General features: G+C 41.5%; 1 protein-coding gene across 1 annotated transcript in view; it reads right to left on the reverse strand.

Annotated features, from left to right (window-relative positions):
- LOC107292132 (membrane-spanning 4-domains subfamily A member 12-like) overlaps nucleotides 1-14,586 on the reverse strand; it is a 17,529-nt gene extending 2,943 nt beyond the window's left edge. Inside the window, exons 1-3 of the mRNA XM_015821194.1 lie at nucleotides 14,497-14,586; nucleotides 8,594-8,713; nucleotides 972-1,028 (exon numbers count right to left, since the gene is read on the reverse strand). Coding sequence (XP_015676680.1) covers nucleotides 972-1,028; nucleotides 8,594-8,713; nucleotides 14,497-14,586 — 267 coding nt within the window. The remainder of the gene's footprint in view (nucleotides 1-971; nucleotides 1,029-8,593; nucleotides 8,714-14,496) is intronic.
- Between the last annotated feature and the right edge of the window lie 646 nt (nucleotides 14,587-15,232).

Raw genomic sequence — 15,232 nt, forward strand, 5'->3', positions numbered from 1 at the left:
GTTGCTCTTCTCTGTACTCTTTCTAGAGTCTCAGCATCTTTTTTACATCGTGGTGACCAAAACTGGATGCAGTATTCCAAGTGTGGCCTTACTAAGGCATTGTAAAGTGGTATTAATACTTCACGTGATCTTGATTCTATCCCTCTGTTAATGCAGCCCAGCACTGTGTTGGCTTTTTTGGCAGCTGCAGCACACTGCTCACTAATATTTAAGTGATTGTCCACTAGGACTCTGAGATCCCTCTCACAGTTACTACTATTGAGCAAGGTACCCCCTATACTATACCTGTACATTTGGTTTTTCTTGCCTAAATGTAGAACCTTACTTTTTTCACCATTGAAAAAATCTCTTATTAAAAACCTCCAGTGAGGAAAACCCGTCTGAAGGCAAAATCTAAAATACAGTTTAATGCTCTGGGCAGAACAAGTTACGAGAACGTTTGGGAACCGTGCTTCTGATTCTAATAGCTGGTGTTACAGTATATGAAACATTATACTAAAGACAGTTAAAATCCTCCAAAAATGGAAAAATAAATCTTTTCTAGAAGTGTAGTGGGTTTTTAATAGGACAAATGAACAGTGCCTATGTACTCTAATGACACTGCCACCCCCACCTCACCACTCAAATATTCTCCTCTAAGAGGCTCACATGCATTTAGTGTCTTCTAAACCTTCTTAAAGCAGTCACACTTGCTCCTGGGAGGCAATCAACAACATTTGCAGCAACCCCGATGATTTCAAAAGAATAAGAAGCCATGCAGTGAGATCATCACACAAACCCCACACTTATGTACTTGCATCCCCATGTCCAGCAGAAGTAAGCTGTGGCATTTGTGTGATGAAGTTGCCACACCTTTGCTCCCTCCCCCCCCCCCATGGATGCAAGTGCGGTTGTTTCACTGAGATCTTTTCTAGTATTTAAAGCATTAAATTGCACATCATAGTAAAGAAAACAACGTGAGGCAGACTCACTGCACATTCAGTAGGACTCTTCTCAGCACCAATTGAGAGACATCCAGAAACAATGAACTGTGTGGAAAGAAGGAAAGTAGTAAACATTTGCACTGCAATTAAGAGAACATCCTTTCCAACCTTCACTAGACAATCTCATGGTGGTAGAAATGAAGAGGAAGATTGGTACCATAAAATGCTTTGTCAAGAAAGAAAAGCTATCTGTAAACTAAGCAGTGGGATATAACCCAATATCTGTCCTGGAGGTCAAACATTTAATCAAGGATGGGAGATAAGAGTCCCTTCTGCTAATAATCCATCTGAGTCCACAATAAAAACACTCGGTTTTAATCTGACACAACAGGGAGGAAGAGACAGAGACAAAAAAGAAAAGAAAATAATAGATCCCATAAAAATAGAGAGAGGGGGTATATCAGTAAGAATAGGAGTGGGGAGAACCTTTCACTTTTAGCTCCATTATTTTATTTAAGAAATTTTATATGGCCGCCCAACTCACTCTCAGTGACTCTGGGCTGTCTATAAAGATATTTGCTTATACACTTTCTATTAATACACAAATCTCTATGAAAAAATATTGTCCTATCCTGGTATCTGAGAAGTCTACCTTTTCAGGCAAATCAGTCTTACCTCCATCTATATCGTCTGTCTGTCTGTCTGTCTGTCTGTCTGTCTGTCTGTCTGTCTGTCTGTCTGTCTGTCTGTCTGTCTGTCTGTCCATCTACCCATCCCAATCTTCCATCTTCTTCCAAGATCTTGAAAAAAAAGCCTGTTTCTGCTCTGTCTCTTGGTAGGCAGAAGTTAAGGGGCATTTTCATGCCTTCAAATTATGGATTCTTTGCTTTGGAGCCATAGAACAGTACAATCTGTGCTCAATTATGATTCATTTTAGGGCTGATATGAAAGTATTTGCCATATTTTTATATTTCATATTAAAAAGCCAGTTTCTTAGCCTCCCTTGTCCTCATTTGCCAACATTACACTTTAGCCCTGCTGGCTGTGCTAGTAAATCTGATAGTTTTTATCAACATCATGGACAAAAATCTACTCAACATAAGCACAGCAAAAATTCAGTGGCACTGACCAAATGAGGACATGGGTAGTGAGGACAAAAATGTGATTGTTCAGTGAGACCAATCTTTTTTATCAATAATAATTTGTGTTGATTTATAGAGAATATTCATTGCAGCCCTAGTCAGATAAAGAAAATAAATGAATTTTGGGAAGTGATTTTGCTAATGTAGTTGTGGGTAATTCTCTATATGAGGCTTACATAGTCTTTGAGTTCTTCCCTTGCTACTTTTCATAAATGCACAGTTGTGATTATCAGATTCAGAGTCAGCCCCTAGTCAGTTAATAACCATCCTAGTCATTTTAATTTCCACTGCAGCACTGTGGGAAAGTAGAGCTGCAGATCTGTAGGGAAGCCAATACCTAGGGTCCTGTTGACCAAGGAGGGGTTCCAAGATAGGGCATTTGGTACAGCCAGCATCAAACCTGGCACCAGCATTATTATTAGTTGCTGGAAAACAGGAGAGAGTCACAGTTTTGATTTCAGACTTAGGTCGCATGTTAATTTAAGCAAACCTCTTAAGCCTCATATGGGAATGTATACAACAATACAGAAGAATGTTGGGAGGATACTAATGAAAAGTGAGCCAGGTGATCAGACTGATAACTGGTCTGAGACATATGGAGAAATGAAGTTGTGCGAACAGAGACAACTACATGAACACATGTATAAGAATATGGACACCTACGCAGGAAATTGATGGTGAAACTGTTCAGATGACAGGCACAGAACTGAACAGAAGTCAGACTTAGCATTGACAGTACCTCACACTGCTGCTTCACACACAAACAGAATTTGCTGGATGCAGTTCTCCTAAAGCTAGCAAAGAAATATCTGGGTTTATGTATAATCTGTTAGAGATTGTACTTTCCAGGTTTGTCTTATTATACGCAAAGTGCCTTTGCTGTTAAGCATGAAGATATGAACACATAATTTACATTATAAAAACAAAGACTTAACCACAAAAAGTTTTGGACAAAACTTCCATGGTATATCTTCCTGCTCCCCACACAACACTATTCAATATTTATTAGATTATTTCTATATCTTTCTATTTGCAAGTGTGCATCATTATGCCCAGGTAGACTTTGCTGAGGTCTCTGGTCTTTTCTCTCTCTCTGATAATTATTCTTAGAGGATGCTCAAATTATCGGTTACATCATCTGACAGTTTTTTTTTCACTCTCTCTGTGCATCCAATGCATCGGGTTATATAGGAATGCTATTTATAGTACAGGATTTAATAAAACAGAACAAAGAATAGAGCTTAATTTCTAGGATGAAAAGGCACAACGAGAATGAGGAAATAGTGAAACAGTGTGTGTTTGTGTTTGTGTGTTGCAAGACAGGCCAGTTCCAAGTCAAATGCCAAATAAACATTTGATAAAAGGAAATTTTGCCACTTTCTGGATTGACTGGATTTTGTCCTCAAACGAAAGTCATTTTGTGAACAAAATAACTAGAAGGCCCTCATATGTGTTCATTAACCCTGATCTTAAAGCTGTTTATTTCAAATTAAATTAAATCTATTAAGATTTGTATTCTAAGAATTAGGTTTAGGGGGCCCAAGAGCTGGTGGTAGTACATAGCCCCCTGAATGGGGATTAAAGTATTTTGCATTCTACATGAGTGAAAAATAAATAAATTAAATAATCCAAGTGAGAGAACAGCATGTTGAAACTTTTCCAGGATAGTTGTATGCTGACATCCCGTTCACTGTAGAGAAGATGATTGGCACACCATTTTGCCCCAAAATTGCAGTAACAGAACCAAAAGGCTGTGCTAGAGTTATATCTGAGCTGCAAACATTTAGACAACAAGTAGGTGCAGTAGAGAGCTAGCAGTTTCTATATCGTTCTGCTGTGTCCAATAATCACCTGGTTGACATTAAAATGAAGAAATGTCCCATTCACCACAAAAGTATGAATTATCAAGGACATGATTTTCTCAGCTGAAACATACTCTATGAATAAAGAAAAAGGATGCTTCTGAATTGTGGTTTGGAAAAATTACTGCGGACACCTTGGACCACAAGAAGAGTAAATAAACCATTCAGTATTAGATGAAGTTAAAGTAGACTGCCCATTGGAAGCATTAATAATGAAGCTAAAGCTTAGCTATGTTGGACATCTTATCCAAAGGTCACTGGAGAAGACCCCCATGCTTAGAACAAGCTGGTTGACCAAAGACAAGGTGGTTGGATATCCTCTCAGATGATACAAGTAAGAGATTACAAGAACTTAAAGAAACAACTGTTAACAGACAATTGTGGCAACATGATGCTTATCAGGGCAACAACCGTCAATGTGACTGAATGAGGAAACAGCAACAGTGATTACTCAGGCAACCCAGAGATGGTAGCTAAATCACAGTTATTTACTTCTTATATTTATACTTCAGCCCTTCTCTAAGAGCTCAAGGCATCTTACAGAGGGATTTCCCTTTATTTTATGCCCACATCAGCAATCCTGTGAGGTGGGTTAGGTTAAGGACTGACTGACCCAAAATCATCCAGTGTGGACCCAGAAACACTTCTAGTACGAATGAAGTTCTGTTCCTACTGCAAACCGGTTGGCACCATTTACAGTCCATATGTGACCAAGACCTTTCACACTACTGAATTAAAGTGTTCCCCACACATTCTTGAGGCATCAGAAAAATAAATATACTGGCTTCAAATTTGTTCTCTCCATTACTCACCCCTATCCTGCCTCTATTGCTTCTGGTTCAGTGCACTGCCATCACCTGATTCCTCTTCAAAAATGGGTGAGAAAGAATTTCCACACCCTGAACATTTTATGAGAATAAAGGAGAGGACATTATTTGAACAAAAGGATGACTTATATCTGTCATTCAGGACTGCTTATAAGGCAAAAGGAACACAGAAGAAATAACAAATTGCCAAGGTGTGTTTGCATCCAGATTTGGCAGAAGTGCTCTTGATAAGCTAAAAATGAAGTGATGGGGGATGATTAAATAAATTAGATCTATGGGTTTAGCCATTCTCCTGCCTTCACCTTTCAGATCTTCCAAACTGTCATCTGCCTTTGATCCCGCAGAACACTATTCCATAGGATCCGAGAACCAGGTCTTTGGAAGAGCTGCCTTCTTTCAGCCTGTAGAGCAGGGCTTTTCAACCAGTGGTACAGGTACCACCTGTGGTACATTGGCACCTGGCAGGTGGTACGCGACCATCCTAGAAAAGTGGGAGCAGGGGAGGTGAATGAGCTGAACCGGTGGCAGTACCGCACAAGCCTGAGCGAGAGATGGCTGGAGATGCAGGGATGTCAGGGCTCAGCGGAAGTGCCAGGATCCAGCTGGAGTTCGGCGCTGATCCTGGCGCTTCTGCTGAGCCCAGAAGAAGCACCAATCAGTTGGAATGTTGCAGCATCTCCAGGGTCTTGTGATTTACATTCAGATGCTTGGCAACTGATTCATATTTATGATGGTCACAGTGTCCCAGGGTCATGTGAAATGACCAAAACCTGCTGCAACCACCCAGCAGATGGGGGGAATAAAAACCAAACACCCCCCACCCCACCCCCGCTGCCAATCCTCAACAGAAATGCTCACAACAATGGAAACCTCGGACAGGAGGAAGAGCGCCACCGGGTGGGCAGGCAGGTGTCTTGCTCGGCTGTGGCTTGGGGGGCACTTTTTTCAGTGCCATTGTAACTTCGAACAGCCACTAAGTGAACGTAAGTCGAGGACTACCTATACTTTATCACTTTTTTCTTTTTTCCTTTTTTTGGGTCATCAAGTTTTTGACACCTTGCTAGGCGACTGGTGGTACTCGGATGTTGCCATATCCTAAAAGTGGTACAATGGGTGAAAAGGTTGAAAAGCCCTGCTGTAGAGAGCAAGGATAACCTGAGCTCTCTAAACTTGCTAAAACTGCTACACTAAGCCCAAGAGCAATGGCTGGCAGGTTTGCAGAGGAGTTGTCTGATGCAGCTAGAATCTCCTTCCCATTTCATGGCTCATCCCTCCTTCCATGGTGAGTTGGAGGGATCATTCTGTCAAAGCCAGATCTCCGAGACCAGAATTGACTAAAAGATCAGATGAGTACAGGTGAGAGGCAAATTTGTAAGATCTGGACTCTCCCATTGCCCCAAACAGAATAATCCTGGGAAATAGTGTCCAGTCATACCAACCCTACACTTCAGCTAGTGAATGAGTGCTGGGCTGATTCCAATCCCTGAAGTCCCCACAATTGGCACCAACTGTTTGATCAAGCATACTGATTGTGCTCACAGGAAAATTGCCACAAATTTAAGAGGAAAATGATATATTAATATTGATATTAATAGTAATAGTAATATCTCATCCCTCACTTCACTCTGAATTTAAATAAAATGAATTTCAATACTTTTCAGGTGAATTGGAAAAAAAAAACACCCTTGAGGGTTTGCTCTCTGAAGCTATAGAAAGGGGACCGGGGGGGGGGGGTCTGAGTTTTAAAAAATGTCAACAAGGTACTGAAATCTCAGCAAGGCTTTTCAACTGCTGTTCTTCTGCTGTGTGAAAAGGTAGCAGTTTCGCAATTTGTGGGCTCTTTTCCCAACAGCAGGGACAATGATTGAGGGTTGCTATGGTGGCTGGGTTAGAGAAGCTGGAGAGCAATCAACACTGCTTAGAGACAGGAAGAGGATGCTGTACTGCTATGGAAAGGGAGGTAGGAGAAATTGCAGTGGGTGGTTTGACTCCAGAAGATGGAAGATATGAGAATCCTTGCCAATAGGAAAACAGACTGCCTACAAGGGTTGCAAAGCTTCAGTGATTCCAAGGAAAACACCAGCCTTGTTGCTATCACTAATAAAATGAGGCAGGCTTATTTGGCTCCCAAAATAGATGATGGTGAGAGCATTGGTGATGATTTGTTAGGTCTGCCCACTCCAAAAGATAGTATAGATACACAACTGATCCCTAAATGACACAAATGTATATGTGTGGAAGAGTATTTTAACCTTCTGGGAAGGGAAATAAGCTGTCCTTTAAAAAAAAAGAATTGTAATTTTGCAATTTGTGACCTGCCTCTTCGCATCTCCCCAGTTTAAAAGGCATATTAACAAACTGGAGCAAATGGAGAGAAGGGCAACCAAGATTGTGAAAGAATTGGAAATCAAGCCCAAGAGGAGTGGTTCTAGAAATATTTAGCCTGAGAAGGGACATGATTGCTGTCTTCAAATACTTGATGGACTATAGCAATTTCCAATTATTCAGGAGGAAAAGACTAGAATCAATGGGATGAAACTTCCAGGATTTAGAGACAGCTTAGATATTCCAAAGAACTTCCTGACAGTAAAAACTGTCAATCAGTGGGACTGAATTCTTCCCCTTCAGTGCAGGTTTTCAACTAGAGGCTGGATAGTCATCTGTTAAGGGTGAATTCTGCAATATGCAGGGGGGGGGGAGGGGGTTGACTTGATGTCCACTTAGGCCGCTTCCAACTCTGTGGTTCTTTCATACATGCAGCATATTGAAATTGCACTTTAAAGCAAATGATAAGCATGTAGTAGAAGAAAAACAAGATATGTTTCTTTGGCATGAAACTGAATCCACATCCTAATGCTATAAAATCTCAAAACAATGGTGATTATATTTAGAATTTATACTCCTTTCCTTTTTTTAGGAGAATAATATTTCCTCCTCAAACTAATGATGCTTTTAACAAAATGGAAAAAAGACATTTGGGCAAAAGTGAAAGTAGTTCAGTTTAGCAAGAGACGTGATAGGTATATAATAAAAAAAAAATTACAAACTAAAAATGTGGACGCTTCAAAACGAAGGAAAGAAGGAAGGACACACAACTTCACAGCATACAGTATTTCTTTTGAACAGACAGGACAGTTTTCAGCAAGAACTAATGATGACTCATGACAGATCAGACCCTTTTGAAGAAATCAGGCAGGCACCTGAAGCTTTGTTCCACAACATTGACAGAAATCTCAGCCAGTGCTGGTTGAGAGGGGAGGAAGCATCACTGAACTCATTGAGAAGGAAATGTACAGGTAATCCTTGACTTACGAGCCTTTGAGTTGCTAATTGAGTTTTGCTCCATTTTAAGACCTTCTTTGCCTCAATTGTTAAGTGAATCACTGCAACTGGTAAGTTAGTAACTCAGTTGTTAAGTGAATCTGGCTCCCCCATTGACTTTGCTTATGAGAAGGTCGCAAAAGATGATCACATGGCCCTGGGTTACAGCAACGGTCATAAATATGAACCAAGCATCTGAATTTTGATCATGTGATCATAGGGATACCGCAAAGGTTGTAACTGTAAAAAAACAGTCATAAGTCACTTTTTTCAGTGCCATTGTAACTTTGAGCAGTCACCAAATGAACTGTTGTAAGTCGAGGAGTACCTGTTTAGTTAATCATATAATCCAGGAACTATTTCCTTCAGCGCCTGATGTCTTGTCTGTTTCTCACCCGGACCTCCCACCACCCTTCCTCCCTTCTTCATATAATCTCTCTGTCTCCTGCCCACCTGCTCTTCCACCTCTCCCCACCTATCTGGAGGGAAAGGGATTTTCTCTGGTCTGTGATACTCACGGATGCTCCTCCCAAGAAGGGAATCTCTCCAGATACAAAGAATGAGGTATATACACTGGACAGGGTGCTGAGAATGATCCCAAAGCTAATGTGTATGAAGCCAGTCATGATCTGGATGGTCTGTGGGAACAATCAGGGGGATAATACTCGGCATTGGATGGATTAAAGTCACACATGCACACAAACACACACACACACACACACACACACACACAAACACCCTTGAATGATTACACTGACTTCAAAGGGTTGGCACCGAGGATCTCCTGTCCCATATGGCTACTACCTATTTTATCTTAAAGCAGCCTTTGCCATCCTGGAGATTTAGAGATGTGTAGGAGCTCACCTCCCCGATTCACCCCGGCCAACTTGCCACAGCCAACTCTCCACAGCCAACTCGCCACAGCCGATTCACCACGGCCAATTCACCACGGGACAATTCGCCACGGCCAATTTGCCGTGGGATGCTATGGGACAAGAGTTACCCTAATATTGAAGAAATAGTGCAGGGGTGTCAAACTGCCAGCCCACGGGCCGGACGCGTCATCCGAAAGCCGTGCCCACCCCATTGCCGGCAATGGCAAAATCGGCCTGATATGTTGCGCAACGTCACGTGACGTCGCGAGTTTGACATATCTGAAATAGTGGGATAGAATCATTAAAGGAAGCCAAAGGAGGGACAAAATGAAATGCGAATGACAAAAATTAAAATATTTTAAAAATTATTTTAAATAATTAAATTGAATTGTTGAACTGTCCCACAATGAGTTGTCCTTTGGCGAATTGGCTGTGGTGATTTGGCCGTGTCAAGTTGCCCATGGCGAGTTATCCGATTTCACCCTTCATCTCCCACCCAGTTTAGCCAAATGTTTGGGAAGTTACCCTGGAGCCTCTTTCCACTAACCAGGCACTTCTCTCTCCTCACTGCTGCCCTCAATTTTAGGTTGCAGATTATCAGCTTCTAAGAGCTCCTAAAGATTAGTGAGAATAATTTATGACTGCTAGTGAAAAGAAATCTGGGGTTTATAAATCTGTTTAATTAACCATTCATTTTGGCAGCAACTAGTAGACATCCCCTCCAAAGTTAGCCCCCGTCCTATTGACTTCTGCAAATCTCTTAAAATGAGGTTTTTTTCAGCAGGCCTGGGGATCCCTTCAATAACAGGGACCCTACAAGTTGGCTGTGCTATGTATGAAATTCTAATGCAGTGGTGGTGAACCTATGGCATGGGTGCCAGAGGCGGCACTCGGAGCCCTCTCTGTGGGCACACGTGCCGTGACCCCCTCACCAGCAGCCCCCCTGGAGGAGAGTCACCCCCAAGTGTGGCCCACGTGGAGCAGTGCAGCCAAGGACATGGCAGCCAGGCAGCGTAGACAAGACTCTGCCCTCACGCCCCATTGTGCACAGTTGATGCTGAGGGGCGCGGGCAGAGACCGTGGCCGCCATGGCGCTGCTGGGCGATCTGCGGCAGGCCCTGGAGGCGGTGAGTGGCCCTGCGGGCAGGTGGGGTGGGGCGGAGCGGGGGCGGGATGGGGTGGAGCAGGGGCAGGGCCAGTTTTGGTGCACTTGGTCTCTAAAAGGTTCGCCATCACTGTTCTAATGCATTCTCCCAAGATCTGTGCTTAATGACCTGCACAGTCCTCATTTAATGATAGCAATTGGATTGCTGGAATTGCCATCGTTAAGTGACATGGTCATGTGACATTGCACTTTATGCCTGAATCGCTTAGCGATAGCAATTCTGGTCCCTATTGCCATCATAAATCGAGGACTACCTGTATATAAATTTGAAAAGCTAAATAAATAATAAAATCCAGGTGACTCTGTGTCTGAGGTTTGGGAAGGATCATTAGCCCAGAAGAGTTTGTAGAATGAACTGAACTACTTCTAAGGCTCTCGGTGCTCTGATCTCCTCATTATATGGTCCTTAGCTCAAACAGGGTCAGCCAGAGGTCACAGAATGGTTTTACACTAGCTGTGCCTAACTGGTTATATTGGAGTCACCTAGTCTGTATGAAAGGAGGAATTTATGGGAGCATTCTGGTGTTCCTATCTGCTTGGGGCCAGTCTGTAGTTGCCTGATGGACCATCTTCAGATGCATCACAGTGCTGTGGAAAAGGATCTGAACTTTGACAAGTAAACATAGATCCTCTTCACACAGAGAACAGCTTAGGCCTTTTTATTGGCTGCATTGTTGCCTTAGGTCAACCAATCATAATGTGGCCCTTCCTGGCTTACAGCTTCGGTCTTCACTATTTCCTAAGCAGCCAAGCAAAGTAATTCTTTATGGTGAAGAAGGTTGCCATAGAGAATATAAGGACTGTGTTAAAATCCAGCTTTTCATTCAACCCAGATTTCACAAATATAGTATTCATATTTTTAGGATATGGAGGATGGGAACAGATCCCCTTCATATAGTACACCTGAAAAAAAATTTATAGCCTTTCTACTTTGGTTGGTGGTTTATATACTGTAGACCTCACAGGGGAGACATTGGGAGTCATAACAATGGGTGTTGAAGCTACTTGGAGCTTCCAAGAAGATGCCAGGAGAAGACTTTCCAGGAGCAGCTTTTTACTATCAGCTGGCCTAGGCTGATTTGAGCACTCCTGTCTTTATTTTCGGCCTTTTTTGACAATAATCAAAAATCTAGAGTAGACAAATACAGAAGAAGAATACAACAAGCCCTTGATTTACTATAATTGGGGAGAGAATATCTGGTATTCTCAAGTGTCTGTTAAAATTCAAAGTATATCATTTGTGTCAATCTATGTTATTTTTATAACATCAATTTCATCACTCATAATATCCCATAGATATTATCAAATTAAAGTTAAATTTAATTGCCTTGATCAATTATTTTGGATGCAGCAGTCTCGCCTATTATTTCAGGGGATAATTGGATGGAAATTTTATTAGTTGCATTCAAAGTCCATTACATAAATTGAGAAATTCTGGATTATTCAATTGGAGCAAGCTTCATTGTACTAAGGAAAGGAAACACTTATTTCTACTTGATTGTTACATTTTACTTCTCTTTGTGAAGGAATTCCTAATATATTGCCTCTGGATACAAATATGGAATATGGGTGTTTAAAATTTCATTTCTCTTCTTTAGATGGCAAATGAATTTTTATGCGAAATTAAGCAGGGATTTGGTTTTTCTATTTTTGTTTTGTTCTGTTGTGGTGTAATTTTTGTTTCTTTGTTTGTTTATTGTCGTTTTTTTTTAAAAAAAAAAAATCCAATGCTTTGGGGATGGATAGATGGATGGATAAGGGGAAGGGGAAGGGGGAAGAAAGAAGGCAGATTTTTCAGAAGAGAGTCCAATGTTTGGGTAAAAGCTATATAGTTACTGTAGTGTTGCCAGCCAGGCTGACAACATTGTTTGGGTGGATTATATATGGGAAAATTTCTCATTATCCTCATGGTAACATGTGCAAAAGATACTGGATTGGAGTCAGCAAACACCAGACAATGAGTCTGGTAGGTTTGGGATTGCTTGATTAATTTTTCTAAGTTAAGAGATACTGATGCATCAGATGAGGTTGGCAGCTGTCTAGGAGAGCAAGTGCCAGTCAAAGCAAATCAGTCAGAACGTATCTAAAGTGGCAACATGCCATATTGATGTCTTTAGGCATTCCTTTGTCCAGGGCAAGCTGAAAGACAGTGAGCAACAGAAAGACAAAGGCATGGAATTGCTCATAAGCAGAGAGGACCTGGAATGGCAACTGTGAGGGAGAACAAGCCATCTGCTCGCATCTTCCCCACTAGGCCTGGTGCTTCTCCGTAAAATGATTATTGCTAAATGTGACAGTAGAATATACTTTTGCCTAGGCAGATCTACCTTCTGCTTTGTGTGTGCATGGAACATTTTTTTTTTTAGGCAGAATATCCGGTTCAAAAACAGATAGAATCTGCCATCAACTAACGGGAAAAATGTTAGGATAACCCTGATCAAAGTTTCTGGATTTTCTTAATAATAATAATAATAATAATAATAATAATAATAATAATAATAATAATAATAATAATAATAATAATAATAATAATAATAATAATAATAATAATAATAATAATAATAATAATAACATGATATTTATTGTCTCCTTTTGTTTTTTGTTAATTATATAATCTGCATCCCTTATTTCTTTTGGAACATCATCTTCATTTTAACGCTTTGATGCACTGAAGGAGAAAACAAGCCAACTTCTGCAATTAGCTGGGAAGAAAAAGTGAATATATAGTTCCTTCCACCTGAGCACAGCTTGGAAAAACAAGGCAATGTGCTTTCACTGCTTTTTCCAACCTGAGTTTTTTTTCTTTTCTTTCTGTATTTGGACCCAGAGCAATCTTACAGCCTAGCTGATATTTCACAATCCCAGTCATCCCAGTTAGAGGCTCTGTTGCCTTCAAAAAGGGACTTAGTGGTTGGGATCTGGGCAATCCCAACAGAATACCACACCTATTCTTAGAAAAAGCACCTTTATGTGCTTCTGTAGTAGCAAAAAAAAAGCACTGGCTCAGTTGCAGGATTTCCCTTTATAATGTAGCCATTTATTTATTCAGAATTTCTGCATGGCTGATACCCTGTAGAGAGTGCATAGCAATTTCTTTACAAATACAAATGGAAATGGTTTTATGCTTAAGCTCCAATCTTTAAATGTATTTTGTCTCCAGGAAAAGAAACCTCGACAGGGCTACTTGTGATGTGCTCTTGAAGAACAGTGCTAAATGCTTTTATTTCCCCCAATCATTTATCACTGTGGGGGAGACAGGGAAGAAAAAATGGAGGGTGGTGGCAGGGAGGGTTAAGAGAATGCTATTTACCTCTATCGGCAAAAAGCATGCATATTTTGGCTTAATTTATACAAGCTATGGCAGATTTGCACAAACCATGTCTCTATGCTTTGAAGATTGGGTTTTTTAAAAAATTAAAACTTAATAAATTCTAATTTTAGCCTTTTTTTAAAAAAAAAAGTAGGCTGAGCACTGTGTGGACAATATGGATTAAAAAATAAAAATCATCCCTCTGGGCATGTGTAATTACAAATAGAGGGACTGTTGGATTAGTTTTCTGGGCAGTCCAGAACCTTGATCAACCTATTACTGGAAGTGTTCTCCCAATTAGGACCCATGTAGCCTAACTTTTCCATTAACAGAATACTTGTGGAAGCTTAAAAAGGCATAGAAATGATGGGCATTTTTAGGTGGCTGGGCTTAATATTTGGTATTCAGAGCCAAACCACTTCTGAGCAAACAGGTTCCATTTATACACTACAAAGCAATTCTCAGCTTGAACAGTGTCTCTGTCGGCAGCTTTCAACTGCATTTTAATACATTTTCTTCCTAGAATGACATTATCCACTTCTCCTATGTACTTCTTAGGGCATTGACTTCAGTGTTTAATCTTGGGCTGTTTCTTCTTCTGCTGCCCCAAGCCAGATACTGAAGATAGTGCCCAGTCTTCACAACAGAGAGCTATTCTGAAGTTGTGGGTCAGTCAGATCATTTCTTGCTCTCCTTCCTGGCACCAGACTTCATTCCTACTTCTTGGACTCTTTAGTATTAGAATGCATACAAATCTACATCTGTTGGCAGAAGAGCTGTTTTCTCAGGAAGGTGTTCTAGCCAAATGGGTCATTATTTTCCCTAAGTGGGGACGTGATTGATTCCCAGGTTCTTTACATTGATTTAGTTTAAAGCTTTTCTCTCATTCCAAATACACCCCTCATTTACACATATGCACATGCACCAGAGAATCACACTGCTTAGCCTAAATCAAGAGGGCCAGTACCATGCAGGAGAAACCCACCCCCAACTCTTCCATCCACCCCCCCCCAACCTTGCCCAACCCAGCTCCCTGCCCAGAGGGGGTTCTCCCAAGCTTCTGTCACTCACCCCCAGCACTCGGTTCTTCCCTTTGGGAATAGTTTCCACTGTGTACATCACAGTCCTTCTGCCCAGCCGGAAGTTCCCCATTCCCTGCATGGGAGCCAGCTGGCGTGTGTGCTCCCAGGCCCTCGGGTCCCTAGCAACTGAACCGTCCGCTGCATCAGCCAGACCGCCTGAACATGGATAACAGCTCGCTTAGCCCGGCTGCTGAGCTCCACCACACGCTGTATCCCAGAGAAAGGGGGAAAGTGGTCTTATTGGCTTCTGTCAGCAATGATGTCACAGGCAGTCAGAGATGCTGCAAGAGACTGAGGGGGTAGGGAGGGGAAGGTCTGGCTGGTAGGTAAAGCCGCCTTCTTCCTAAATTACCTTCTCAGCCAGCAGAGAGGCACCCCTGAGTCATGGGATTTACGCAGAGTGGATTTCTGAGCAAGTAGAGATTTGTGCTGTAATAGCCATCCACACAGGTGTCTCTCTCACAGACAGAAGAGAAGGCAAATTATTTTTTAAAAAGTGGCTGGGAACCGCCTTCCGTAGTCAGTAAAGAAAAGTTCCCTGAATCTTCTCCATGGTGGTATTAATACCTCTGAAAATGCTGCTGATTGGTTTAGATTTCACGCACACATTTTCCCCTTTCCTCTTCCTGCACCCCACCATCCATTACAATGCCTTGGAATACTGCATCCAGTTTTGGTCACCAGGATGTAAAAAAGATGTTGAGACTCTAGAAAGAGTACAGAGA

The sequence above is a fragment of the Protobothrops mucrosquamatus genome, unplaced genomic scaffold (assembly GCF_001527695.2).
Source record: "Protobothrops mucrosquamatus isolate PMUCROS unplaced genomic scaffold, P.Mucros_1.0 scaffold1269, whole genome shotgun sequence".
NCBI lineage: Eukaryota > Metazoa > Chordata > Lepidosauria > Squamata > Viperidae > Protobothrops > Protobothrops mucrosquamatus.